Raw genomic sequence first — 27,787 nt, forward strand, 5'->3', positions numbered from 1 at the left:
GGTTGTTCACCAGGAATGCTTTCTCGTCCTCGTCTATCCAGCCCTATCGTACGCATGGCTCATGAGACTAATGATTTCGGACAGGATCCTGGACGTAGGGTTGGAGGGTATTTGCCTGTAAAACTTGATATTTGACAATTGTTTGTTGACTTCGATATCATACAAAGTTTTGCTCTAGAGTACGATGCCCCCACCCTTGTCTGGGAAGTTCTTGTTACTTTCTAGCAATTTGAGTGCCAGCCTTTGTGGAGCCGAAAGATTGTTTTTAAAATAAGTTTGTTTGTCAAAAATGCTGCGCATTTCGAGGAGAATGCGATTTTCGAAAGCTAGTATTTCTGGACATACCATAGAAGAGAGTGGAGTGAAGGTTGGCGGAGGTTTTAGGCCTGTTGATTTCGGTGTTTCTTTTTCCGGGCTATCTCTGAAAAAATACCATATGCAGATGGTGCGGAAGAATTTCCGTAGTTCAACCTCTGTGTTGAACATATTAGCGCTGGCACTCGGGATAAAACTAAGACCTTTGCTCAGGACCTCAATTTTGTTTGTGGACAAAATGTGATTGCTGAGATTGAAAATAGGGATCACCATGTTTGTGTGCGCATTGGGTCCAATTCCGTGTGCGCATGGGGTGTTGGCCTTGGTAGCGAGGTCTGCCGCGTTGTCCCCTCCCTTGAAAACTTGAGGCCTGTTGTGGATTGCCTTGTCCACCAGTTGTTGAATCCGAGTCGCTGCTGTTGGAGCTGTTATAGAATGTCGTTTTTCCCTGGGTTTTGTCTATTGGCGGATGCCTGCAGGTTCAGCTGGTTGTAGAAGCCTGGGACTAAGTACGGATATGTTTTTTCCTCCTTGTAGTTCTCGATGTTGTTTTGTAGTTTCCACAACTTCTTAACTATTGTGAACTTTTGAAATTTCTTTATTTCCTCTTCAATTTTCTTCAGATGTGTTTTGATTTCTGGTATTACAGAATCGTTTTTGATTTCGTCTTCGAGGGTTTTAAATTCTTCTTTTTGTGTTTCCTCCTCGGCTGTCTCAATTACTAGAATGATCCAAATGTGAGCATTTGTTTCCGACTCCACTGAATTTGGTCATGAATGTAGGGTTGTCAAGGAAAGACCTGAGGTATATTTTTAACTTGTAGGCCTTCGGGAATAACGCCAGCTTTTAAATATTCCAACATAAATTGGCCATGTGTTTCTGTGCGGGTGAGTTTCTTCTTTTTTTGTAGTAGAATGTCTAGATCATTTAGTGCCGGATCTTTCACCGGTGCCGCTGATGTTGTGGTTACACCAAGGAGCGATGGGGTGTCTAATAATTTCTTGTACAGATCATCGGAGAAGCCAACAATGTTTACGTTCTCCATTTAGTATTTGCCAAATAAATGATGCCCAAAAACAAAAGGGTTGTCCAAAAGGAAGGAAGAGATGTGGGCGGAACCCTCTTTTTTTTTTGGGGGGCCCTCACTCTAGAGGGTTGAGAAGTACAGTAACAGAGGAGGGTAGAGTCAAAGGCTTCCCTGGCCAAAGGCGAGACAGGGGGTCAACAGGGGCTTGCAGAGAAGCTAGGTGGCTACTAGCTTGAAAGGAGATCACCGTTGGGTACAAAAACAAAAAGGTTTTATTTTAACAAAAAGACATATTTACAAGATCCAGGCCCCCAAAAAAAGAGGGTTCCGCCCACATCTCTTCCTTCCATGATGTAGAGACTGCCTTTATTCAGACTTTACCATTGCATGCCCGCATTCAATATTTGACTGCAACAGCAGATTGACAACGCAGAGTGGACCAACGATAAAATCAATGTCTAATGTTTAATTGATATATACCATTTTATATTGGGTAGGTGGTGAGTGAAATCGGACTCCTCGTATGTTTTTGTTGGTTGGTAAATAACTAAATAAAGTATAAAAAAAATAGTTTTCCATGAAGCCATTAAAGATGCAAAATCTGTGTTTTATGCGAACCGCATCGCTGAAGCGAACTGCTCCTCCCAGAGTTTTATAAGGTTGTTAAAGAGTTTTCTGCTCCTCCTCTTCCTCAAATTCACCCTTCACGGTCTCAGGCTACATGTGACACTGTTAGTGCTTTTTTTATAGCTAAAATCTCAAAAATATGACTTCAAATATTCGCAGCTGAAACATCTGTCTTCTGCCCTCACTCAGTTTTGAATTATGTTAGGATCAAAGCGAAAGCGATCGCTATCATTAGATATTATTACAGACCAAATGGTGGCCTTAGCTTTAAAGAAACGTAAATCTTCTCCTCTGAATGTAATGCAATTCCTTTTAATTTGGTGCAATCTCTTCCATCTAATTCTATTACTTCATTTGCTGAAGCAATACGCCACTCATTTGCAAGTGGTCTTATTCCAGAACCTCTAAAGCATGCTCTGGTGACACCTCTGTTAATAAAAAAGTCACATCTTGACCCTTCTGAGCTCTCTGGTTATTGGCAGCATTTTCAGAGGGGACTAAGCCACTCTCTGAAAATGTTGCTCTCGCATGATGGCCGACAATGGCTCCATTGCAAAGCCAAACATGAGTGGAGAGAGCGGCAACCCTACCGTCTTCCCCTTCACATTTCGAAGCTTTCGGATCTCGCACGGCCCACAATAATTTTCGCCAGGGGGTTAAGATACAGGAGAGAGACCAGTATGACGAAGTGGGAGTCAAGCCCCAGCTTTTGGAGCACTGCGAACAGGAAGGGCCATTCGATGGAATCCAAGGCCTTTTCGGCATCTAGAAAAACAGCAACCACCTGGGATGTATGCTAAAGTGCCTCCATAACCCCGGAGAGGCCACGAAAGCCATATGTGTTGTTTCTTCTGGGGATAAACCCAACTTGGTCTGCCAGCACTATGCCGGGCATCAGTGGGAGCAGCTGATTTGCTAGGACTTGGGCTAATATTTTATGGTCGACATTAATTAGAGAGATTGGCCGATATGAGGTGCAATCTTCGGGTAGTTTCTCCTGTTTATGCAAAAGTACAATGTTTGCCTCGTGCAGCGTCAGGGGAAGCATCTCAACAGCAAGCGATTCCTCATATACCCGCAGAAGCACTCGAGCCAGAATGGGAGCATATGCCTTATAGAACTCCCCGGTTAAACCATCGAGCCCAGTGATTTTGATCCCAGGAGCTCACTAATTACTGCTAGGATTTCTTCCAATGATACATCCCGATTGAGAGGCTCACGGAGTTGTGACCCCGCGCAGTACAGCTCCACCTCCCCCAAATAATGCTGTAAGGCCTCTGAGTTCTGCATGTATTTGAATCCATATAGGTTTCTGTAAACTGCTTGGAATTCTGCAGCAATTTATTTATTCATTTCTTTATCACACAAACCCTCGAGGTATCTAGGCACTTATGCATAAGAGATTGGTTTCAGTGCTTCAGGTTACAGAAATGAAGTTTAGGAAGTGATTACATCATAGAGACACGTACAGAGGTAATTACATCACAAGCAAAGTGCAACAAGAGTTCAAGGTGGCTACATTCATGGAGCCTAACCCCATGTTGCAAGGCGCCTGCGACACAGAGATGCAAAGGTCAAGGTGGAAAGGCACAATCAGTCATACAGCAAGGGGGGCAGTGTCTCATCTTGGAGCATCCTGGTAGTGGACAGGGAGCATACAGGGGCCTTAGGAAGTGGGCCTTCGGTCAGGGGGCCGGCTAAAGCCTGCCAGTCCCCTATTGGTGGGAAGAAGGGTGAGCAGGCCAATGGGTGAGCCCTTAGGCAGGGCTCACATCATGAAATAAGGTGGCAGCTATCTTCAAAAATGGCAACGTGGCCCGCACAAATGTTCCACAAAGGACCTCTTGGTCCAACAGAAAGAAATGTGCAGGCACACACAAGTGAAACTTACTTGAGTGCATTTCCTTTCCGTTTCGTTTTTGCTAAAATGTTGGACAGCTGATGCATTCAGTTCTGGAGGTTACACTTAAATTCTGGAACAATACTCTCTTCTCTGTGTACGGGCCCATCCTGGGGGTTCCTAATGCACTCCTCCTGAGGGGGTCGCTTGTTTGCCGTCAATAACTGTGCCAGTAGGGCCCCTGGTTTCCTCCCCTCCCCATACTGACTTATCTGATGACCTCGGCCCAAGAACCGAATTTCCCGATCAGCATTGACCCTAAATTTGACAAGCTCCTTGCGGAGCCTCGCTAGGGTCTCCCGCAGAAGCATATTCTACCCCCAAATCCTTGATCCGAGATTCCCCTTCTGTGAGGTCCCCAATGCCCCAGAGAATCCCATTTTCTTTGTCCAAACACCCCTCTGACATAACACTTAAGGCACTCCCAAAGCGCCCCTACTGAGGAGACGGAGCCCTCGTTGAATTGAAGGGTAGACTGAATTTCCTCTCGTAGTTCCTGGCAAAACACCGGGTCCTGCAGTGCGTCAGATTTGAATCACAAGGAGTGGCCCCTTTCTCCACCCTACCCTACCAGGCCTGCACTTCAAGAGCACAGGAGAGTGGTCTAACAGGGTCTGAGGGAGTATCCAGCTATCACTCCACTTGAGCTCCCCTTTGTTGGATACCAGTATGTAGTCCAGCCTAGAGCTGGATCCGTGAACCCAGGAGTGGAAGGTGTAATCGCGTTCATCCCTGTGCTGTCGCCAACCGTCAATAAGATTACATGTCTTGCATATTTCTTGCACCTGAAAGCTCACCTTAGTCACAAGGCCCTGACCTGACTTGGATCTATCCCTGAGAGGGTCCATCACTGTATTTAGATCCCCACCCCACACGATGGTGGCACCCTGACACCCGGCCAATTTCACCATGACCCAGTCAAATGCATTAAGATTGTCTAAGTTGGGGCTGTATGAGTTCAGAAAAGCCACCAGTACACCCTCCAGGACACCACACACCAGTAGGGCGTTCCCTTCATCATCCCTTGCTCTTGAGACCAAACGGAGGAGTGGGAGGAGAAATACCTAGGGCATCCCCAATTAGCACCCCATTTGTGTTCGGAGGAGGGAGTGTGATGGGTCTCCTGGATGAAGGCCACCTCTACCCGATGCATTCTAAGGTATTGTGCAACCTTTTGGATCTTGGAGGGGTTATTCCCCCCCTAATGTTCCATGTTCCTACCTGCAAATCATATGAACCAACACAAAACTTTTCATAAAAGACAGCAGAGTACTGTCAGTGATAAAAGATGTGCCCAGGATCCCAGATTCGTCTGCTGGCAAAGCCAGGATCCCAGCATGAACGATTTGGTTCCACAGTCTGGAATTTGGATACATAATCACCCCTGTGGATTAACACTTTGTTTATCATTCGAGGTGCCTGACTAAGTTGTTCAGCTCCCCATCTGAACAAACCTATTTCTAGACCTTCACCATACTGATGCTATGTTAGTTTGTATATCAACCGCTACCTGAATCAGGTACATTGATGATAAGACCGGATTTACTAAAAACCAATGTACATATACATGCAGTCTTATAACGGCATACATTGGAAAGGCTGAGTCAGCTTTGCTGGAATTTGGTTCTGTCATTTTGCATATGAACACAAATCTCTGCAGTGAGGCTTAACACACTGAGCTATCCTCTGAACCATTGCGCCACTCACATTTATCAATCTCCATTTCAACTTTCAATATAATCCCCACAGAAAGGTGAGAATGCTAAAGGAGTTGCGCCGCACAAACTATGTATACCATGAACATTGAAAGCATTGCAGGATGAAAAGCTCAGAGCAGAAAGTACTGAACAACAGTGGGCAATATTTTTAGAGCCTTAGCAGCACACCATAACAAATCCTGACGTGTGATATTTAATTTTGGTGACTAATGGGAACTGACTTCTTTTTAATCAGGCTGCATTTTGTGGCTCCCTTCCAAGGTGGGCCCCGCGGCAAGCGCCCCTTTTGCCATCTCATAAAGACGTCTCTGCCCACAGGGCCCCACCTCACCTGGTGCTCTTCACTGTTTTGGTCTGCTGTCCGTGCGACCAGCGGCCTTGGCTGCTGTTTTCTCACGCCTGGATCGGGCTCCAGACTGCCTCCGATCCCTGGCTGCATGCCGGTACACTGCGGCACCACTCTCTGCTATTGTCTGTCTGTTGGTTCCCCCCAAACAGCCTGCTTGTGAGAGGCAAGGGAGGACACCACCCCATTGTCCCTCTAGCAAGGGCCAGACCCCCACCTTGCCTGGTGCTCCCCGCTACTTCGCTATGTTGTCTGGATTTTCCCACAGCCTAGCCAGTGTTACTGCCTCTGCTCCCAGGCTGCACAGTACAGCGCTCCAGCACCTTTCCCCCCCACAGCTTCCAGGCCAATGCATCTCTCAGAGCGGATTGCTCACCTCGCTCAGGGGGCCCCACTCCGTCGTCCCTCCAGTGAGGGGAAGCCAGCCACAGGGCTCACACCCAAAGCAGTCCACTGGCTCCGTCTTCTGACTGCCCTGCGTCCGTGTCTGCGAGTCAGCCCTAACAGGGTTCCCAGCCACAGTGGACCATGTAATATGGGGCGTTGGGGGGCTGCACACTGCTCTCTGCTTATACCAGATGGATTATTAAGTGTTAGGCAGAAACCTGTGCAGATCCCTTAGGGACCACTGCAAAAGGCTTAGGACTACAGGTGTTGGCAGTAAACCCAGCAGTCTGCACCACCCAGATTTACCTGGTAGCTGTGGCTGAGCAATCAGACCTCGCTCAAGAAGAGTTAGACAGTATATAGAGTACACAAAATACGTACCAAAATACAGTAGCACAAGCAAACACTGACCAGAGATTTGGTATAAAAGTATATAATTATTTATTTAAAACACACTTATAAAAATACCCTAACACTAATATGGCAAACAAGTTCAAACACAGTCACTATCAATATATATACATCCCTGATTGCTTATTGAACAAGTCTTAGTTAAAACACCACTTATTTGCAGGCAGAGGTGAGCGCTTAACCTAAGATGGCACTCCAATAAGTTAATTAAAAAGGGAGGGAAAAGGCAGAATTAGGAAAGCACACAATAGCAACACTTTTAAAAGAACCACAGCAAGTCAGAAAAGGCAGAGTCTACTGTAGAGCAAGAAAGTTCATAGGCCAGGCCCACTCTTCGAGAGGGCAAGGCGGAATGTGTCCAAGATCACACAGTTGAATGATAATTTAAAAGTCTTTGCAGATAGTTCAAAAAGAGTTGGAGCAGTTCAGAAAAAGTTAGTTAGCAGGTCCCAGGTCACCCCAGGATAGAGAGTCAAGGATTTACGGGACACCTTGAACAGTCTGTTGCAAGGGAGACCAGGCGGGACACAGTACCTGAAATGGTGAGAAAGCTCCAGCGGGGGCAGTTGTTCCTGGCAGTGGGTTCAAGTCGGTGCTTCGTCCAGGGGAAGAGAAGATCTCGACGTGGAGGAAAGCTTGAGGTTGTTGCACTGCCAGGGAAGAAACAAGCCACGGAGTTTCCCGGTTAAAAGGTACTACCCTTTTATTTGCGGTAGTGGTGAAGCTTGGCTATCCGGCCGCCGGGGTGCTTGGCACGGGCGATTCGACCACGAGATTCTTTGGTCCTGTGGCGACTTGTGAATTTCCAGTCCCCAAAGCCCTGCTTTTATGCAGAAAGCCCCCATTCATCAGTCCTAGCTGTCACTCAAACATGCTAAGTGGTGAGCCATGAGGCTCACCACTGGGCCAATCACACAAGAGTGCGACTTGAGTTGCCGAGGCAACTCAGTCCAGGGTGCCTAAACCCCCCCTCCCACACATCCTGTAGACCCAGACAGAGTGGCACCACTTTTGGAGGCTTCTGTGCAGAAGCCCGGCCAAAAGTGGAACAAAGGGCTCGACTTGGGTTAGAGTTACAAAAGCGAATCACAGATGCCATTTTGGCACCGAGTTCTGGCAAAAAATCCCAACCGGTGAATTAATATTAATTTAATAAACCGGCGGTATGTTTGAGGCTATGCTAAAAAGTGGTAGCCTCGAACAATGGGAAAATCCCATAGGAATATATTCGCGGTCTAATATAAAAAGTAGTATCCACTGCCACCAGCCAAAACTCGATCAGGGGGGACTGGACAGTGCCCCCTCGAACAACAACAGACCCAGGGGCAATCGAATTGCCCCTACCAGTACGTCCACAATATGATGGTTTGTACTGGTTCTGTTCACAATTTAGGACTAGTAAAGCCAATGGTGACTTTACATGCCCTGGGAGACAGTAGTCAGTCCCAGGGTGCGGAGTCTATGTTTGGGGGTCACTATGACACCCCTGTGTTACTGCACGGAGGGTGCTGTGTAACACACATACCAGAAACACATGAAGCCCTATGGAGTAAAAGACCCCATAGCCCATAAAACACATTACAAAGTCAAAGGATATCTCAAATCATGTCTAAGAGTGGGAGAAAAAGAGTCTCACTCTTAGCAGGAGAAAAAAATAAACCCCAAAAATCCAGCAAAGCTGCTGGGGGAACTCACTAGGTTTGGGAAATTAGCCTATACAGAGAATTCTCCCTAACATTAAGGCTGCTTCGATGCGGCTATTATCAGGATTTATAGGAACCATTGCACGGAGCTCAATGGGAGTCCGCCATCTTGGTCGGGCTCTCTAGCGCCACCAGCAGTGGTAAACTGTAAGAGCAGTTTTGTACTCCTGTTTATCTGCCTAAGTGTAATTAAGGTGCCATTTAAGCTCAGCCTTACAGCAAATGTGCATAGACACCCTAATATTAGCGGAGACCCAGGGCACAGTTGGCTTTGATCGACAGCGGCCAACTTTCACCGGGGCCAACTGATCAGCAGTTAGACATCTAACTTTTAATAAAGTCAACCAAGGGGTCTAAATTGTCTGTATTTCTGACAGATAATGAATTTGTTTCTAAAGTTTTAGCTATAAGACCCGATGATATATTGGACCAACAGCGTCGAGCATGGAATGCCGATTGTCCTGTGCCACAAGAAAGGGCAACAGGGATTACAAACGGAAGCAGGAAATGATCCTTCAAAGACAGAGGTTCAGAGGTGGTTGTCAAAGATATATCACGGAAGATTAGATCCAAGGTGTTACCTTTATTGTGCGTAGACATACCATTTTGCAGATGCAAATGATGATCACCTAGTGCAGCAAGTAAAATGGCAGCATGGCGATTGGAACGATCATTTGGGTGCAGGTTAAAATCTCCCAAAACAATCAAATTAGTATGAATAAGCATAAGGTCAGATATCAATGGAGTGAGGCTTTTAATAAATGAGTGGAGTGGAGTGGAGTGGTGCATTGAGTGGTTGGCAGTGGAAGCAGTAGTCAGCCTGAGTGTTTTTTCTGTGTTTTCTAACTGGAGGTGGAGTGTGCTGCAGAACAAAAAACTTCATATTTATTTGCCAGTAACACGTGGAGTGGAGATTGAGTGGTTGGCAGTGGTTGGCGAGGGGTTGATAGGGAGGCGGAGACACATCCTGCTTGTATCAAAGTATTTGACAGTGTCTCTCCCTTAACATGCTCAATCTCTTCTCTGTCCTTTCTCGATTGAACTAACTTATACCCTCTACAAGGGTTGGCTGGAGTTGTCGGCTGAGACTGTTGGTGGAGGGTCCTTCCTTTTATCCTCTGTACGCAGACCCACATACTGAGTAGACTGCGGAAAGTTCCCTTTTTCTTTGATCAGTGGTTCACCCCCACCACCCCCAACCCCATTACACATACCACTTTAATCCTTGCTGCCTTCCGTCTCCTTCTCTTGCTCCCCGGCTATTAGAATTCATTTTTAGACCTGTATTATTGTACTGTAGTGCCTGGAATGTGTGAACTTTTGAACTTGTAAATTTGCGACATATTTAAAAAAAGCTGGATTTTTTTTCTTTTAAATATCCAGAAGTGGAAGGTGTTACAGTTGGAAGAGTTAGAGGGGTGGAGAAGCATGAAGCGGGAGTGCCAGCAATTTCTTTGGTAACTACTCCATTGGCTCCACCAGAGCGGTTCTCTGGAGATCAACAAAAGTTTAAATCCTTCCTCATGCAATGATTCACCTCAATGAGTGGATGAACACAATACTACAACTAAATAAATTCCAGACAGGGTTTCGGATGGGTCATCCTACGAACCTGAATAGTCTTGTTATGAATGTGTTACAGGAATCAACATGGGGAAAGTATGGTGGAGACATTTATGTGGTCTCAATTGACATCTCGGCAGCCTTCGACCACGTAATCCGGAGCCGTCTGTGGTCTAAACTGGAGAAGTGGGGGTTGCCGGGGGGTTTGCTGCGACTAATCATGGCTCTTTATGATAAAGCAGGGATATGTGTTAGACTTAATCTTGAAGGGAATATGTCCCACAGGATCCTGATCTCGGTTGGTTTGAGACAGGGGTGTGCTCTTGCCCCGTGTCTCTTAAACCTTTATATATCCGATATTGGAGACTTTTTGGTTGAGGCGGGTTTGGTCACCCTGAGGCTGGGTGAGCTGCGTATCCCTTGGCTGGCGTTCGCTAATGATTTCCTACTCCTCGACATCACCAAAGTGGGCCTTCAGCGCTTAATGAATACATTTGCTAAATATACTGAAGAGAATGTACTGATTGTCAACCCCAGAAAAACACGAGTATTGGTGCTGTCGAGAGCACAGAAAAGGAAAAGGCAGAGTTGGAGCATGCAAGGGGTCTCTATTGATAACACATCTAGTGTGCTTTATTTGGGGTTCCGTCTCTTGGCTCGGCTTTCGGGGACTGGAATTTGTAACTTCCTCCGACAGAAAGCTATAGCTTTGTCTAATCAGATGAATAAATTAGAGCAAAAATGTGGGCAATTTTCCATCAAATCATCGGTCTGCTTTTATGAGGGCAAGGTTGTGCCTAAACTCATCTATGGGATGGAATTACATTATTATGAGTTGGCGAAATCTTGGGAAATTTTAGAGGGAGTGCTGTGAAAACTGACTATTCTGGCAATGGCCATCAGATTCAAACTGGGAACGGCATCCTTGGAGGCCCGGGTGACATGGAGACTCCTATCCCTCTTTCGTAGTATGATTGCCCCACTGCTGAATATTCTCTATGTAGATCTGGGTAAACTGTTTGAAATGCATGGATCAGGACAAAATTCTAATATGTTTTTGACTAGAATTCGGGATAAATGTGATCAGTTTTTGAGAGACCTCAATATGGACTTTGGCCACTAATCCCGAAAGGGTTAAAAGAGTGTTATAGCAGAAAGATTGGATTACATTCACAGATGGGTTCCATTCTTATCCCTCCTTGAGTCATTTATAGTGGGATCATAAGAGATGCAGGGTTACCTCGCCTATTGTCTTTGTTTCCGAACCAATATTATCAGATGATTCTGCTAAAATTCCGTTGGAATATTCTGCCAACTCGCTAAGTGCTATTACGTAGGAAAATTATAGGCTTAGAAGATTCTGATTGCTGATTCTGTAAGAGGCAGGGAGAAATAGAAACAGCAAAGCATTTACTACTAGTCTGCCCTGCACTTTGTATTGAAAGGTCGGGCCATATAGCTACATTTACTAAATGGGGAGCAAATGGGGATGAAGAATACATATGGTCCTGTTGTATCAATATTCAGAATACCTCAGAGGGTATAGCGATTGCGTCATTTATTGAATCTATGAATTTATATAATGAATGGGATACTCCATAATTGGGTCATCTTTTTATCCGTTTTGAAAATGTTGCAATTAATTTAACTTTTTCACTGGTTCAGGTGTTATATGTGATGACCTGAGATGTATTTAATGGTCTTAGTACTTGGTTTTTATAAGTGTTAGATTGTGTGATATTGTGTAAAATTGCTTAATAATGTTATATGTGATGTTATATGTGATGAACTGAGATGTATTTAATGCTCTTAGTATTTGGTTTTATAAGTGTTTGATCGTGCAATATTGTACAAAACTAATTATGTTTTTTTTAAATGAGTGTACGACAGAGGAGCAGGGTAAACCAAAAGAACATGAGTTGAAAAGTTGGGGGAAAGGTGAAAATGAACTAATAAAAGTTCACACAACAGATTGTGAGAAACAGAAATAACTTGACACTTTAAAGACTGATGGTACACCAATGCCAGGCAGCCTCATGCCATAATGCTGAGGCGATCATGCCTCTTGATCATATAGTTTTTGTCAGTTTAGAGAATTGGCTGGAACAAGACGGAGCGGCGATCCGTCAAGACATTTCTTGCTGGAACACTGTTCTGTCCGCCATGACCAAGGGGCCAGCACGTGCCTCTCCCAGGGACCAGCACGTGCCTCTCCCAGGTCCTGCTGCCTCATGAGCAGACAGCTTTCAGAACACTCGGCACAGAGCACTGCCTAGTCTTCTGAAAGCAGTCTGCTTGTTACATTGCACATGCAAGTAACTCGTTTTTCAGTGAGCTTTCAGAAGACCCAGCACTGCAGGCAGAAACTGTCAAATTCTCACATACTGTGTTGCAGCTTTCCAAACAATTTACAGACATCTCTTTATTAGGGTGAATATTGTGACCAATCAAAACAGAAGAGTCCATTATTACCATTATTAACTTAAAAGGGTTTCCTACTGAATCACTATAAGACATGCTTAACATTAAAAATGTGGACATTATGATGGTCTCATAATGCTCTTTGCTTTTATGCAAATCAGTAGTATTGGGTGCTAAGAAGAGATACTGTGTTGTGCAACCTGGCCTGGCGTCACGCCCCTCGGCCCTGGCTCCTCCTTCCCACAGCCCCACCCCTCCAAACAGGAGACATTTTCCCCAATACATTTCTCCAGGAGGAGGAAGAAATAATGAATCTTGAAATTAAACACACCAGCATGAATGAGATGGCTGAGCTAAATGGGGCAAGTAAAAATGGACTCTGGTTGCTTATTCAAGTTCCTTCAAATGTGGTGCATTATGCCGATGCTGACCTGGGGCACGAAGTAGAAAAAAAAAGTCTCCAGTAATTTCCACTGATGATGAACTTCATTACATTGCTGATTGCCAAAACAAGAGGAAGGATAGTGGAAATGTGGTAAATATGCTAAAAGCGTGTGGCAAACAGTATATCATTTTGATGGGGAATCTTTTTCTAGTTAAGGTTGATGGTTGTGTTTCTCCACTATATAAAGCCCACATTTTAAAAATATTTTTGGAAATTGCAAAATTGAGAATTTTAACATCTGAAAATGTATCTAAAATAGAATTCTAAAATGAAAAGTGGTCTTATCAATACATTTTTATTAAAAACTCATCTCCGTTAATGACTATGATTCTGGCAGAAGAAGCATTTCTGCTACCTGGTTTGAATGTTACCTTGTGAAAGGAGATTCATAAGATCTCATCATAGGCTATACATTACAAAGAAGTATCAACCCACCAAATCATGACTTGGGAAACACCTTACATCTTGAGGTAAATACCTTAGTGAAATGCTCTAGGGACTATAAAGGGCAGGAGTAGGGAGACATGTATTAATGCCGATTTAAATAAGGGGAAAAGTGAGGGCTGAGCGTGGCTGCCTGGAACCTTACAAACAGAGATTCTGAGACATCCCTAATGAGAGTGCTAACATGCTACACTTACTGTCATAGAATACATAGAGGTTTAAAAGTCGTTCAGTAGAGTAAGATGGTCTTAATACTATGTTAACACCAGTTAATTGTATTGCAAGAGATGGGGCTGACCGAGAGCCCCGTTTTAGAGGGCTATAATATCTCATTGAAATCTGCTCTGAAGGGGCACATAAGAGCACCTAAGGGTGGGGCTTGTTATAGCTACAGCTAATAATATGTAAGTGGAAGAAGTAAACCTCGACAGTATGTGTGACTATATTGTGGTGGTTTGCTTACTTTGATTGAGTTATCTGATTGTCAATATATATAGCACTTATAGATAACTTTGATGATCATTTAGAAAACCATGATCCCATTGTTTTCTAATTGGATAGTAAACTATTCTCATGTCAAAACAATAGTGGCATGTGACTTTAATGCAAGATGTCATGATGTGTGCCACAGTGAGGAATTTGAAGATTGTGCTATCTATGATGAAATTTCATGGGAAATTTTTCCTTATGGCAGTAGCTTGGCATGCGCGGCACTTCTTTGTGATTGAGGGTTCATAATGGCAAGATGTACCGGGTATTTGTACAAATCTATTATGGCTCATTACAGTTTCCCTGATCCAGAAAAAATACAGGTAAAATTGCTGGTAATTCTGGCACCATAATTTTGTCCAGGTCGGGGAAACACAAGTTTTCCGGTGGGGGCCATGGATCTACCGCTAAGCCTGACCTGCCAGTAGATCAGGCCTGCACCAACAAAGAAATGCTGCAATTACCGGCACCAGTACTACCGGTGCCGTTAATTGCGGCAATCCCCACGGATGTAGGACACAGGTTAGAGCTCCTCCGAGTACCTGATCGCCCACATAGGCAAAGGTGCTCCCATTTGCCCCCAATTGAGAAGAAACATAATGTTCATCGGGACGAACAACCAAAGAAGATTGTGCTGAAAGAAAACCTGACTAATATTGGTGTATTTTTGAAGGAGATACACAGCCTTAACCAAAGCGGGCTGTTCACAGTAGCAGAACAGCGCGAAGCATCGCCGGCCCGCCCCTAGGAAAGAACTGCTCAGACGGAGAGAGAGGAAACCGCCAGCCGACATCATAGCCTATATAACGGCAGTACGGAAACCCCCAACTCATAAAAGTTTTCCGCCCCCGGCAGGAGAATCCAATGCGGAACAGAGGGCTGTGACTGTAGGTGTGGTACGACACAGCAGAGGCACTGGTCAAGGCAGCCACACTATGGATCTCAATGTCACGGCAAACGAAAAGGTAGGGAGCGGAGAAGACAGCAGACACTGTCTATACGCGAGGTGAACTGGGAACTCGACCCACTTGAGGAGGCAACAGCAGGGGAGGTGAATGACACACGTAAGGTGACAAGGAGCAGTGAGCACAGAGACCCCCGGGCCCGTCCCCCATTTTCATAAGATCCATTAAGGCACCCGGGTGGGAACAGCAGAAACACGTCAGAGAAAAATAGATGACATAGTGCAAGTACCACCACCACCCCCCGTCTCAGTATCCACAACATCATACAGAAGGGGAAAACGATGTGAAGTGGTCCATCCAGACGCAAGGTCAGGGATTCCCTGCCAGGACAACTCCTCAGGTCAGTAGAACAGTACTGCACCATACAAAACGGAGGATCACAACTGGAGCAGAAAGCTCAAGAGGTGCATACCTCCCACATAGATCCACTATGAGGCGAGTGGGCATTAAAACTAGACAGCACTCCACCCCCCCCATACACCGCTGGATGTGATAGGAAGCTGTAAAAATCATCACACAGCAACAGGGAAAGGAGTGTTGGAAAAACTCTCAAAATCCACACCAATAAAACACACAATGTCAAAACACAGACATTGCCAGAGACCTTGAACAGATCAGCGAGCAAGGCAGAGGGAACCCCAATTCGGCACAAGGGGCCCGGACCCCCTGTATGAGGTGCAATCCACATCTGAGTGCGGAACGTACACCCCAACATATATCCAAGAGTAAACCAGTAGCCCAACGGGGAACGCAACCAAAACCCCCCCCCCTCTGAGCACAGCAGTGCACATAAGGAGACGTGACCTCGTGGCTCTAACACAGGGCCCTCACATGTCCATTCACACCCAGACACAACGAGAAAGGGCACAGTGAACAACCAGAGTGATACTGAAGCACAAATTAAAGAACCCTGTCCAAGTTCAACCCACAAAGTTCTCCCCAATACACTGACCATACGGTGACGAGGCGGAGGAAGAGAAGATCTAATAGAGGAACAGGCTAAGTCTGGGTAAAAATACAGTGAAGGTGCCACAGGTATGAGGCCCTCGACTCAGGGTGTGTGCCCGCCTGCCGCAAACATCTTAACGACCACAGTGTCCGTGAGACAAGTAATCAAATGACACCCGCGCCGGATGCTGCCCCCACACTGCACAGCGGATCATCACTACATAAAGAGATCACTGATATCCAGTACTTTACACAACCACAGCTGAAGTCCTTCGTAGTAACAACACGACCAATTCTCATGAACCATAGAGAAATGACCACGAAAAAGGCACAAAATTGACGCCAACATGCTGAGAACTATGCTGACACAAAAGCACCAGCTTATGGAACACAAAAATAGACTGGCAGAATTTGCTTACTCAGGAAGACAAGACAACGGTCAACTCAACAACTCCACAATGGCTGCAGGGAGTCAAGACTCAATGGCCACGAAAGCTAATATAGCCCCACTGCTAGATGAAATCAGAGGCATGCGGGCAGACATAGGCAGCAAAGTGGACAAGAGTAACACTAGAATGAACAAAATGGAGGAGAGGCTCCAAGAAGTGGAACACAATCAGTCCTCTCTAGACACCTTGGAAACACAAATAGACGTCCGACTAAGCAAGCTCGAGCGACGAGAAGCTGACATGATCCTAAAAATGGATGATTTTGATCATCAGGAAAGAAGAAACAACATCCGCTTCTTCGGAATTAGGAAAAAATAGGGAGAGACAGAAGGTGACTTAAAAAATATGATCCACCAAATTTTGAAACGCCTATTTGAGGACGACTCTATTGATGTAACTAAAATCGAAAGACTCCACAGAGCAGGAGGACCTGCTGGCAGCCCAAGATCTGTCCTAGTACGTTTTTACAATTACCCCGACAGGCTCAAAATCCTTGAAAAGGCCAAGACCAAAGGAGCTGTAATGCTAACCACAACACGCATTGCCATCTACCAAGACCCATCATTACTTACCCTTCCAAGGTGATGTTTGTGTATGCTACTGACGAAATGGTTGAGAGAAAAAGGAATACGATACAGGTGGGGCTATCCATTCTCAATCACATTTGAGCTAGATGGGCAGAAGCGAAAATTAGTGACAGAAGCCGAGATCGACAACACCATACGAGAACTATTGGGGAGACAAAAGCCACAACATGGAAAATCAACTACAACCTAGCAACGACGCAAGATCGAAAGTGAAAGGACCAAACAGAAGAAAGATACCCGGATCAAGAAAGTGTGATGATGCATACTCCCGGGAATCCAGACCATGTCCATCAGCCCTGGGAGCAGGCATCATGTTGCCTTGAGAAAACCCAGCAACCCCTGTTAGGGGCTGCCTGGGTTCAGTCCTGGCGCCTATGGCGCCAGGCTTATATGGGACATCAGTCCTGGCGCCATAGGCGCCAGGCTCATAGGTGCACACTTACCTGATGCAGACCATGCTGCAAGAAGATCCAAACCCATGTGAGGCCTAGAAGGGACTACTTTACCTTAGGGACTATTTTGTTACTCAGGTGTGGTCAGGGAGGAATACCTACCTGGGACTACTTTGGAGGATATTTAAACCACGCCCGAAGAGCAGCATACGTTTCGCGTTATTCTGCATCCAGCAGCGTAACGTTCACTGTGCCAGCAGCAGCATCCAGCCTTCTGCCACGCCCGCCTCGAACCTGGAGCACCTAGAAAGAAGGAAAGAAGCAATGGTTAGAACAAGAGTATTACCTGATTTCTTACCTGATTCCGGATTCATTGCATCTTCAAACCAGAGGAAAGACTTTGTTTTAAACGCGTCGCATCGCAGCAGCAGCACCGCGCCATACTCACCGTTCCACGCAGCATTTCTTCGATCCGGCGCTGTCTCCATCTCCCGGCACCTAAGGGGGACAAGAAACAACAAGGTGAGCAGAGAGAACAGACAGAGACAATCTCTTTAGCTGCCATGTGCTTACCTGATTTTACAGCGGGAGGTATTATTCATCAGCATGCCACATCTTCTTATGCCGCACCTGTAAGAAAAGGAGAAAGCAGCAATTTTAACCCTTGGCATTATTTACCAGGCAGTGTTGGGTTACACAGACTTTTACCGGAGTGCTTTCAGCAGTCAATCTTCTTACTGGGTCAAAGTTGCAAGATAAAAGAGGAATTGGGCAGGAGTGAATTCCAGACATTTTGAACTCTTACGAACGATATACTTACGGCTCTGCGTCAGGACCTTTTGGAGTCAGGATTCGTCTACAACTCTTCCAATATCTTCAGGCCAGTGAAGTAACTGGTCATCAACACGCCCCTGCGTGCTTCGCAGGATGGAGGGCTCATCCTTCAAGAATATAAGGTGAGATTGCTGAGAGGGTGAGAGGTGATTAGTGGGGAGGACAGTGGGGGAGCTATCACTTGAATCCACAAGTGGCTAATCCATCCCTCCACTTGTAGGAGAATATTTCTACGGGTCAAGCAGACAAGATTACGAGGGCAGATCCAGTCAGTCATCGCTGCACTACGCATCACGTGGGTGGAGGCCGCAGCAGTCCGGGTCCGACCGACGCCCCTGTGGGAGCCAGGTGAGCGTAATAGAAAGTTCATAAATTTTAACACAACCCCACCCGAAACATCATGAGAACATAGCGAAATTGGTAACACATGGGCGCAAAGAAGCACCTGCACGGAGGAAATTACTAATGGGTCAACAGTGGTGAGTACAGAAAGGTCTTGCGCAACACTGTCACACAAGCTGTTGAAAACTCTGCAGATGATCCATGGCATCCTACACAATCCAGTAAAGTTGTATTGTGAAAGTGTTAAACAACGTTTGAACTGTTATTCTTACGGAAATGTTCACCTGAAGGGAATCTACGGGGGGCACCCGACTTGGAGGTGCAATGCGAGGGGGCCTGGTATAGGGACCTCATTGGTGGGCCAGACTCGGCCACTGAACCCAACTGGGATGGACCGGGTGCCGGAAATGGAGGAAGACAGGAGGGAGGTTGAGGGAGGGGGTGGGATGGATGGGGGAGGGAGGAAGGGGAAGTTTCCAAGGAAAACATCACAAATTATGAGGCTCAAAACATGGCATCTACCACAATCAGAAATATTACAGTGGAGAAACAAACATAACATATGAGGGTAGAGGAGAATCACAAATTTCACAAATGCCGGCACTAACAGGTACACACAAGGGTGGTTCACTCTGGATTTGCACAATACATGTCAAGGGTCTGAACTCACCTATTAAAAGATCCCTAATTGCCTGAGAATTCAAGAGTTCTGGCATTGATATCTTATTCCTACAGGAGACTAGATATCAAAGAGGCGAGGAACGTAGGATACCCAGTAACCAAATTGGACACACACACACTGGAGCGCCGGCATTCTCAAGAGGGCAGGGGTGGCAATCCTGATAAGGAAGGGAATACGTATGGAGATTACCAACACATGGAAAGACACCAAAGGGAGGGCACTACTGATTTCAGGCCGTATTCAAAATACAAAGATCACTTTGGCAACTATATATATGCACCCATCCAAGGCTAAAAGAGATTCCTACAAATGACCACAGAGAAAATGATAGGGGCAAAACAGGGACATCTCATACTTGGTGGAGACTTTAATATATGGACGAATGCAGCCTTGGATAGACAGACAAAGGAGGACTTGACTCAAGAACCCCAGGGCCATTGGGGAGCAGAACTGAACACAGCCATGGAACTGTATTGGTTAAGGGATTGCTGGAGGTATCTTCACCCGCAGGAAAAGGGTTTTACCTTCTACTCTACCCCACATGGTACACTCACGAGAATTGACTATCTGTACATCTCAAGAGAAATCTTACAGCTGGTGAAAGACTCTCACATTCACCCGATATCATGGTCAGACCATGACATGGTATTGGTTGTTATATTCTGGGAAGGTATACACACTAAAAACTCAAGATGGAGATGTAACGACTCCTTATGGAAAGACACAATTTTTAGAGAAGAAATGGAAAACAAAATCAAACAGTCCTTTGTCCTTAACAACACAGGGGAGGTGTGAAAGAGACAGTATGGGAAGAGGCTAAGGCCACATGGAGTGGTATCCTCACTAAGGAGGGGGCCCATAAAAAAAGAGGATGCAAACATATAGAAAAAGGGCTGAGAACCAAAATAGAACAGGCCAAAAGACTTGCAGATTCCTCCCCCAGAGACAGACTGACCTATCTTCTGGAAGCCAGAGACTTGAGAAGGGAATTGAAGTTACTTGAGGAAGGCAAGATAGTCTGGAATCTCTAGTTTCTCAAACAAACATTTTATGAAAAGGGCGATAAGGCCTACGCCCTACTCGCAGCATGGATCCAAAACAGAGAGCCGAAAGATGGGTGAAGGAGGTAGCAGGATCAGACATTTAACGTGGACACAACGGAGGGAATCCAAGAGACATTCGCCTCATTCTACGAAACCCTTTATAGCAAAGCAGAAATGGCACCCGGCGGAGCTATCAAGAAATAGCTTGCAGAATCTCATCTCCCCTCACTGACAAAAGCAGAGGCTGAGTTCCTTGAGGCACCGATCCCTGGTGACGAAATAGAAAAAGCCATCAAGTGCCTCAAACTGGGAGAGCACCAAGTGAGGATGGTTACACGCCAGGGTTCTACAAAACATTTGCACGATTCCTACTTTCTTTCCTAATGGCAATTTTCAATAACACAATACAAAAGGGAAAGGAGCCCAACTCATTTGCCCAAGCCCTCCTCACAGTAATACTTAAAGAGGGAAGAGACCCTAGATGTTGTGGCTCTCACTGTCCGATATAGCTCCTCAATATCGATGCGAAAATATATGCCAGGGTCCTTGTGGCCATACTCGAAGGCTATCTGCCAAAGCTGGTACACTCTGACCAGGTAGGATTCATAGTGGGACAGCAGGGAGTGGATACGATGAGAAAGACACTCCATCTAACAAATGAAGCCAGAGAAATGCGGGGAGACCCCACCCTCTTCTCGATAGGCAATGAAAAAGCGTTCGACAGAGTGGCGTGGGAATCTTTGGACTGGACTCCTCCGAGGTTATTATTCTCTTCCCCAAAGACCTGCATGGCAGTCAATGGAGGATACTCATGGTGGTTCAATCTGGGTAGAAGGACTAGACAGGGGTGCTCGTTATCATCACTACTTTTTGTTCTCTCACTGGAACCACTCACACAGAGATTACAACTAGATCAGCGGATAGAAGGTATCACAGTTGGGGGCGAAACGTACAAACTAGGCATCTATGCAGATGACATGCTGTTACACATAATAAACCCCCTAGCATCAATTTCAGCAGCGATTGGAGTACTCAACACATATGGTCAACTGGCAGGACTCACAATAAATCCCGGGAAATCGGTCCTCCTCCCGATAAACAAATGTAGAGAGGCGGACATAGAGCGGTTCACACCCTTAGGCACGAAAACCAGCTTGGGGACATTAAAATATTTGGCCATTAACGTCACCAGGAAACTTGAAGATTTATATGAGGCTAACTCCCCCCCCCCGCCCGATGACGGTGAAAGAGAACAATCTCATTAGATGGAATAAATTGACAATCTCGTGGATGGGACGACTCAACGCCATTAAAATGGTCGTACTTCCAAAAATCCTATACCTTTTTTATGGCAGGGCAAGAAGCCTAGAGTCCCGCTGCACTATTACATCTCAACAAAGACAATGGGTGAGTGGGGCTTCCAGACATATGCCTATATTATGAGGTCACCCAGTTAAGAATAATGGTCCCACACCTCAGACAACGAAAGGATCTGCAATGGGTAGGCCTGGACAACCACCATCTTTATCCAGCCACAGTGGGAGAGTGGCTCTGGGTACTGAGACCAAAATTGCTTAAAACAATACAGGAACACCCCATACTGGGAACCCTGTGGAGCATATGGCGACAGAGAGCAGGGTTGAAAGACACAACATGGCCGTCACCCTTAGAACACATATGGGTACCAGGAATTTGAGATGACATTCCAGAACCAGAGAGATTCCAAACATGGTTCGAGGCTAGCCTCGAAAGGGCTTGTCAGTTATGAAAAGGGAGTACATTACAATACAAGACCTCGAAGAGGCACTGGGAATAGGATCACTTCCAGTTTTTTTATACCTAAAGCTGAAAGGTATTATGTCCAGGGAAATCTGGAAAGACAAAATGAAGACAGAACTCGCCACCTTTGAAAAGATAGTAGACACAGGTACAGGCTCAAGTGGTCTAATAGGTGCTCTAAACAGAGCTATGGTGGAGACGCGGAAGGCGCCGTCTAACAAATGAAAAGAAAAATGGGAAGCAGATTTGGGGAGGGAACTGTCTCCACGTACATTGCTCACGATGTGTAGAAAAACCTCACAAACATCCATAGCCCGCCAATACAAACTGCACAGCATCAAACTTCTATATAGGTGGCAATATGATCCACTTGCTAAAATGTACCAAGCAGTAAGTCCCTATTTTTGGCATGAATGTGGAATGAAAGCTGATTACTGGCACATGTGGCGGGGCTGCACAGCGGTACAATCATACTGGGAAGAGGTTCTCAGCTGGATTAAAGAATTAGACTGGGAAACAAGGGAAAAAGTACCAATGTTGATATTGTTTAGCCTTGATTAACAAGAAGATGAGCTTGTAAAAGGTACCTAAAATGGCTCATGGATTGCTTCTAGCTGCAAGGGCATGTCTTGCCACATTCTGGAAAAGGAAAACTCTCACGTCAAAGACTGAATGGAACAGGGACAGGGTAGCAAAGAATTTATATCTAATGGAACGATTAACTGCAGCTATCCATGGGGACAAATCCTCTGTGGAAATGGCATGGTCTGACTTTTGCGCTAAGCATGATCACTGAAATAACAAATACAAATGTACGGAGTCACATTCAGACATGTTCATATCCCACTTTAAAAATTTGCACGCCAAAAGGACTATACAAACCTGAAATATTGTTGAGATTCCTCTGATGATGACAGTTAGTAAATTGTTACATGACCAATGTAATATAGCCAAATCTGAGGTGTAGTGGAACATGGGGAGGTTCATAAAGGAAGAACGGGATATATAAAGGAACATAACTGCACAAGTTGTTTGTCCAACATGTTAAATTATTTTCAATTAATGATATGTTAATGCAAATGATGGAACACTTGTTGCCGGCATATGATGCAACTTTCTAAACTCAATAAAATTTTGGAAAAAGAGACGTTCCATTAGAACAGCTAAATAACATTATACGAATTGGATAAAAGTCCATTGGAAATCTGTGATAAATTCCAAATGGATAGAGATGTTGGATGTAATTTGAATGAAGGATTTTACACAAGTCTGGGCCTTTGTGTCCTAAGAAAAGATTGGGCAAAATATAGCCCAAGTGAATCCTATATCTGAATGGGGATCAGCAGTTTTTAAAGAAACAGCTGATTAAGTGGGCTGAAGCATGCTATATTCAATTTGCAAATATTATAAAAGATTCTTAATTAGACAAAACATGGACTAAATCGATTTTTAATTCCCTATATTCAGAAAAGGAAGCCATGGCAATACGAAATGCTATTGCCTCATAGCTCTATTGGATATTTCTAGCAAAGTCTTTGCCTCGTTAATTTTCATAGAATTAGAGTGAGGCCAGTTGGCTTGGAAACATCGACAGCACCTTCAGGCACACTCACTTCTGCCAAAATAATTTTATCGCCTTAGAGTCCAGTGCAGAGATATTGCTTATCATGGAGTCAATGTTTCTTTTTCTTCAGATTAGGACTTGTAGCTGTCACGTAGTTCACTCTCACACCTTCTGACTCTTCCTTCCAATCTGTCTACATGCTTGTTGCTAGTTTTGATCTGAAGGGCTAGAAGATTCATTGTAGTTTTGATGTCTGTTATGTCAACATACATTTTCCTGTGTAGTTCTACGGGTTTCTTCAGCTAATCTTCTCCACTGCTGCTCTTTTCTTGAGGTTGAAAAAAGTAAAAAGAAGCTAGGATCTTCAGCCAAATTTGAATCAAGGCCTAGGGTGGAGATCTGAGCAGTTAGACCACCATATCCTTCCAGCTCAGATTCTAGCTACGCTGCACAGATCTTAAAGACTCCTACTGTCACATACTAGTGTATCTTGCTTACAGGTGTTTTAAGGCTCCAGCTGAGCCACCAAGCTCCTCAGTTCAGGGTTGTAGTTTTCTTATCTCCATCTGTCATTCTTTGCCTTATCTGTAATAGTGTCAATAAATCAAGTTCTGTCTCTGTGCCCGATTTGCTGTCATTCCTCCCCTCTCTCAAAATGGTCCCTAAAAGTAACACTAGCTGTTCCTGCTTTGTGAGGATCGATGATTTGTCTTAATTGAATACTGCTTTACAGCTTCTCTTGGAAGCTGTTTGTCTTTGCTTCAGTCCCTGCTCTGACTCTTTCCAATTGCTGTTCTGTCTGTCCTCAAATCACCCACCTTCTGCCATGTTGCTTGCTTCATCTGTCCAGAATCTTTGCTCTCTTCTGCCTGTCCCAAAGCTACTGCTCTATGTCTACAAGTCTCCTCTGAGGATGTCCCCGAGTTCTTGTCTCTTTGTTCTTGACTTTACTTTGCCTGCTCTTAAAATCCTAGAAAGTTGTTATGACTGTTGCTGATCCCCCCACTTGGTCAGTTCCATTGTCCCTGGTTGCATTTTCTTCAACCTCCCTATCATTTATTTTCTCTTTTTCAGCCATCCCTAGAAGTTGCTGTGTCCGTGCCTGAGTCTTTGCTATCCAAGACGCAACTTTCAAATGGTAACTTGCTGAAGGTGACACTGGAGGGAGCTTATTCTGTCCCAGAATCATGGATCCCCACTGGACCACAGTACAACTATGTGGTCAGCCTACAAGTGCCTGCCATTGGAGAGGTAGGAAACAGCTAATAGCCTGGATATGGTGCAAGTTTGCATCTATACAACTCCAGTAGTATGTATTTGTTTGTGTATGTCAGGATCTAAGGGTTTAGTTTTGTGACTGTGTTTTGGTCACTAACCAGGTTTATCTTGGTGTCTTTGTAAGTGGGTCTGTATCTTGCTTAGTGAGGGGGCCTATCTAGAAGCATGGTTATCCATGTTGGGATCTTCTTTGGTATTCATACATTAAAATATCTCTGCTTAAAATCGTGTTTGAGAATAACATTAAATAACAATACATATTGGCAAGCTGGCTTGCTGTTTTTTGTAGTAACCAATTTTGCTGTAAAAAGCACCTTCATGACTTTTAAAATGCATACCAAATGCAGAAATAAAAGTAAAACCTGTAAATAAATAGGTAAGCAATTACAAATACGCACATGTTACACTGCTATTTAGAAGGATAAGGCTGCTGCCAGCTCACTGAATTTGCTGTACTGTCACTTGGTCTGCTTTTTTCCCCACATTGTCAGCTGTGTATCCTCAAGCACATTCTCTTGCTTTTCAGCAGTATTTCTCTGTTGACAAATGTGGTTCCTGGGGGTGTAAAAAGGATCACACTGTAGATTATAACCGATTATAAAATTGTAAAGGAAAATTATATATTCAAAAATATGATGTGGGAGGCTAAAGAAAAAAAGGCCAAAAGGTTGAGTGTGAGGGCTATATTAGTCTCATTTTTGGGACACTCCATGACTCCTTCTATAATGGGGTGAAAAGCTAGAAAAAGTACAAGGGGAGGGGCTAGATCCCTTGGTACCACTGGGCATTTGAGCACCTCTGCCATCCCTGCTATCAATGGAACCAATGAATGCTGAGGGAAGCAAGGTTGACAGTGGCTTGCTCAGTTTGTGTGATGCTACATCAGTGGAAAAACTAGGGTACACATGACCTCTCCCGTCCTTCTCTTATTCTTCTCCCTTCTAACTTCACCCCTCCACCCACCTTCTCCTCTCTCTCCCTCCGTCTTCCTCTTCTGATATTCCTTTGTATACTGCCTACCTCCATCCTTAGCGTTTACTCCTTCCTACTCATACCACTCCCCCTCTCCAACACTACTACTAATCTCCCCTTTTCTTTTGATGACTCTCTCCGCCAGAGCACTACTATTCCCTCTTCTACAGTACTACTATTCTCCCCTTATCATACTACTACTCTTTCATCCACACCACTACTACTCCCTCCTCCACACTACTCCTATACCCTTTTCAAACTACTGCTCTCTCCTCCACACCACTACTACTCCATCCTCCATACTGCTACTACTCCCCCACTACACTACTATTCCCTCCTCTACACCACTACCACTCTCTAATACTCACTTCTCCACACCACTACTTCTCTGTCTCACCTTCTTCAGTTACCCTACTTTTACTCCCTCAGTCACCGCTCCACACACACACCCTACTCTCCTGCTAACAATCTCGCTCACACACCTTACACACACTCAAACATTACTACATGCTTTCACCATCAAATACCTCACTTTTGCCAACAATCACCTCTGCACTCCTCTGAATCATCTTTCCTCCTTCTGGTCACTTGGTCCACCTCCTCTGACCTAATCCGGACAATCCAGAACTTCCTGTTTCCTGCCTTTTCCATTACCCTCCTTATTAGCTTTCCTCCCTGGGCCATTCAATTGCTGTATTCCCCCACTCGAGAAGGACTACATTCAGGCAAAGTCATAAAACATGGGCTAATCCCCTTCCACCTTTCGTGAGCAGGTCCTGCAGTGTTGTCCATGTTTGTGTACGTTTCTCCTGGGCAGAGGGAGCCATTCGGGTAAGCTGGACGGCGTGCCGCGGCTCTGTTAAAAGTGAGTGTGCTTGTGTCTAGGAGCGAATTGCAGCAGTATTGTAAAGCAGCTGGCGGTGGCATGTATAGGTTTCCCACCACTGATCTGCAGAGTACGTTTGTTTGTCTATGGAGCCGTTGATGGGTTGTTTCTCACCGTTGAGCTTGCAGGTAAGGGATTTTCAAATGGATTGTGTCCTCTCACGTATTTCTCATTTTATGATCTTATGATAATCGTATCTCAGCTTCAGCTGCTTCTGAATTTTTTTTCACCAGAGGGCGCTGTGTTCGAGACCGCGGAGTCGAAGTCCCTCGAGGGCCGCTGTCGGGCATCAACGTCATCTGCTGTATAAATGGCTCGAGCAGCAACCGTTACCTCAGTTCTGTTTTTCCGACGCAACTGCTTTGTGTTACGAACGGCGCATCAAGAATTTCTTCGACGATGTCTTCATATTCAACTCCCTCCACACCCAAGACAGGATTAAAAAAAATGTCTGAAGTATGGCAGGACGAGGTCTATAACCGACCCCCATCGGAATTGCCTCTGCTGCCTCAGCCCAGACCATCGGGTTGATGAGTGCGGGTCCTGTCAGGCCATGTCAAATAAGGCTCTTAGGGAACGCAGAGGTAAGCTGGCGGTGGGGGAGGAAAAATATAAGTCGCTCGAGGAAGTCTTCCTCGTCTTCGACGAAAAAGTCATGAAAGCGACGTCATAGGTCTTCTTACTCCTCGTCCTCTTCTGAGAGGAGAGTTACTTACCCTTCAAAGCATGATTTCCCAGAAAAATGGGAAGCCTTTAGGGCTTCGATACTGAAAATATTTGAGAAAGCGGCCCAGACCCCCTTGAAGTGACCGCGTGGTGATCATGCCTCTACTCACTCTAAAAGTGACAGAGGAAAATCAAGATCCAAACACGCAAGTTGAAAAAGAGTTGAGAGTGTCTTTGCGGGAAAGTTCCCCGACGGCTCGCACTAAGTCTAAGCCTCCAGTGCATAAATCGGGGCTAACGGAATCGGCATCGACACCAAAACTCGACTTGACACCGTCGACAACCATAGCATCGAGACCGATGACAAAAATGATGTCGACACCATTAGCTGTATCGAAGCCGCCTTTAACACTGTCGAAGCCAGTGTCTACCCTATCGATGCCTTTATTGAGGCCTTCTTTGATACCATTATCCATACCTAGGCAAATTCCACCTTCTTTGCCTGAAAAAACTTTTCACCCACAACCAAGACTGGAATTTTTTAGATCCATGTCTTCTATATATGAAGAACATTCCTCTGAAGAGGATGTAACTGCAGCTGGAG

General features: G+C 45.2%; 1 protein-coding gene across 3 annotated transcripts in view; it reads left to right on the forward strand.

Annotated features, from left to right (window-relative positions):
- The window catches only part of CFAP70 (cilia and flagella associated protein 70), a 1,359,754-nt gene that overhangs the window by 244,795 nt on the left and 1,087,172 nt on the right, over positions 1 to 27,787 (forward strand). For all 3 annotated transcript variants that reach the window (XM_069613256.1, XM_069613257.1, XM_069613258.1), the window contains exon 6: positions 24,456 to 24,632. In XM_069613256.1, coding sequence (XP_069469357.1) covers positions 24,456 to 24,632 — 177 coding nt within the window. The remainder of the gene's footprint in view (positions 1 to 24,455; positions 24,633 to 27,787) is intronic.

Source organism: Ambystoma mexicanum, chromosome 5p (genome assembly GCF_040938575.1).
Source record: "Ambystoma mexicanum isolate Mex_15411 chromosome 5p, UKY_AmexF1_1, whole genome shotgun sequence".
In the NCBI taxonomy this organism is placed as follows: domain Eukaryota; kingdom Metazoa; phylum Chordata; class Amphibia; order Caudata; family Ambystomatidae; genus Ambystoma; species Ambystoma mexicanum.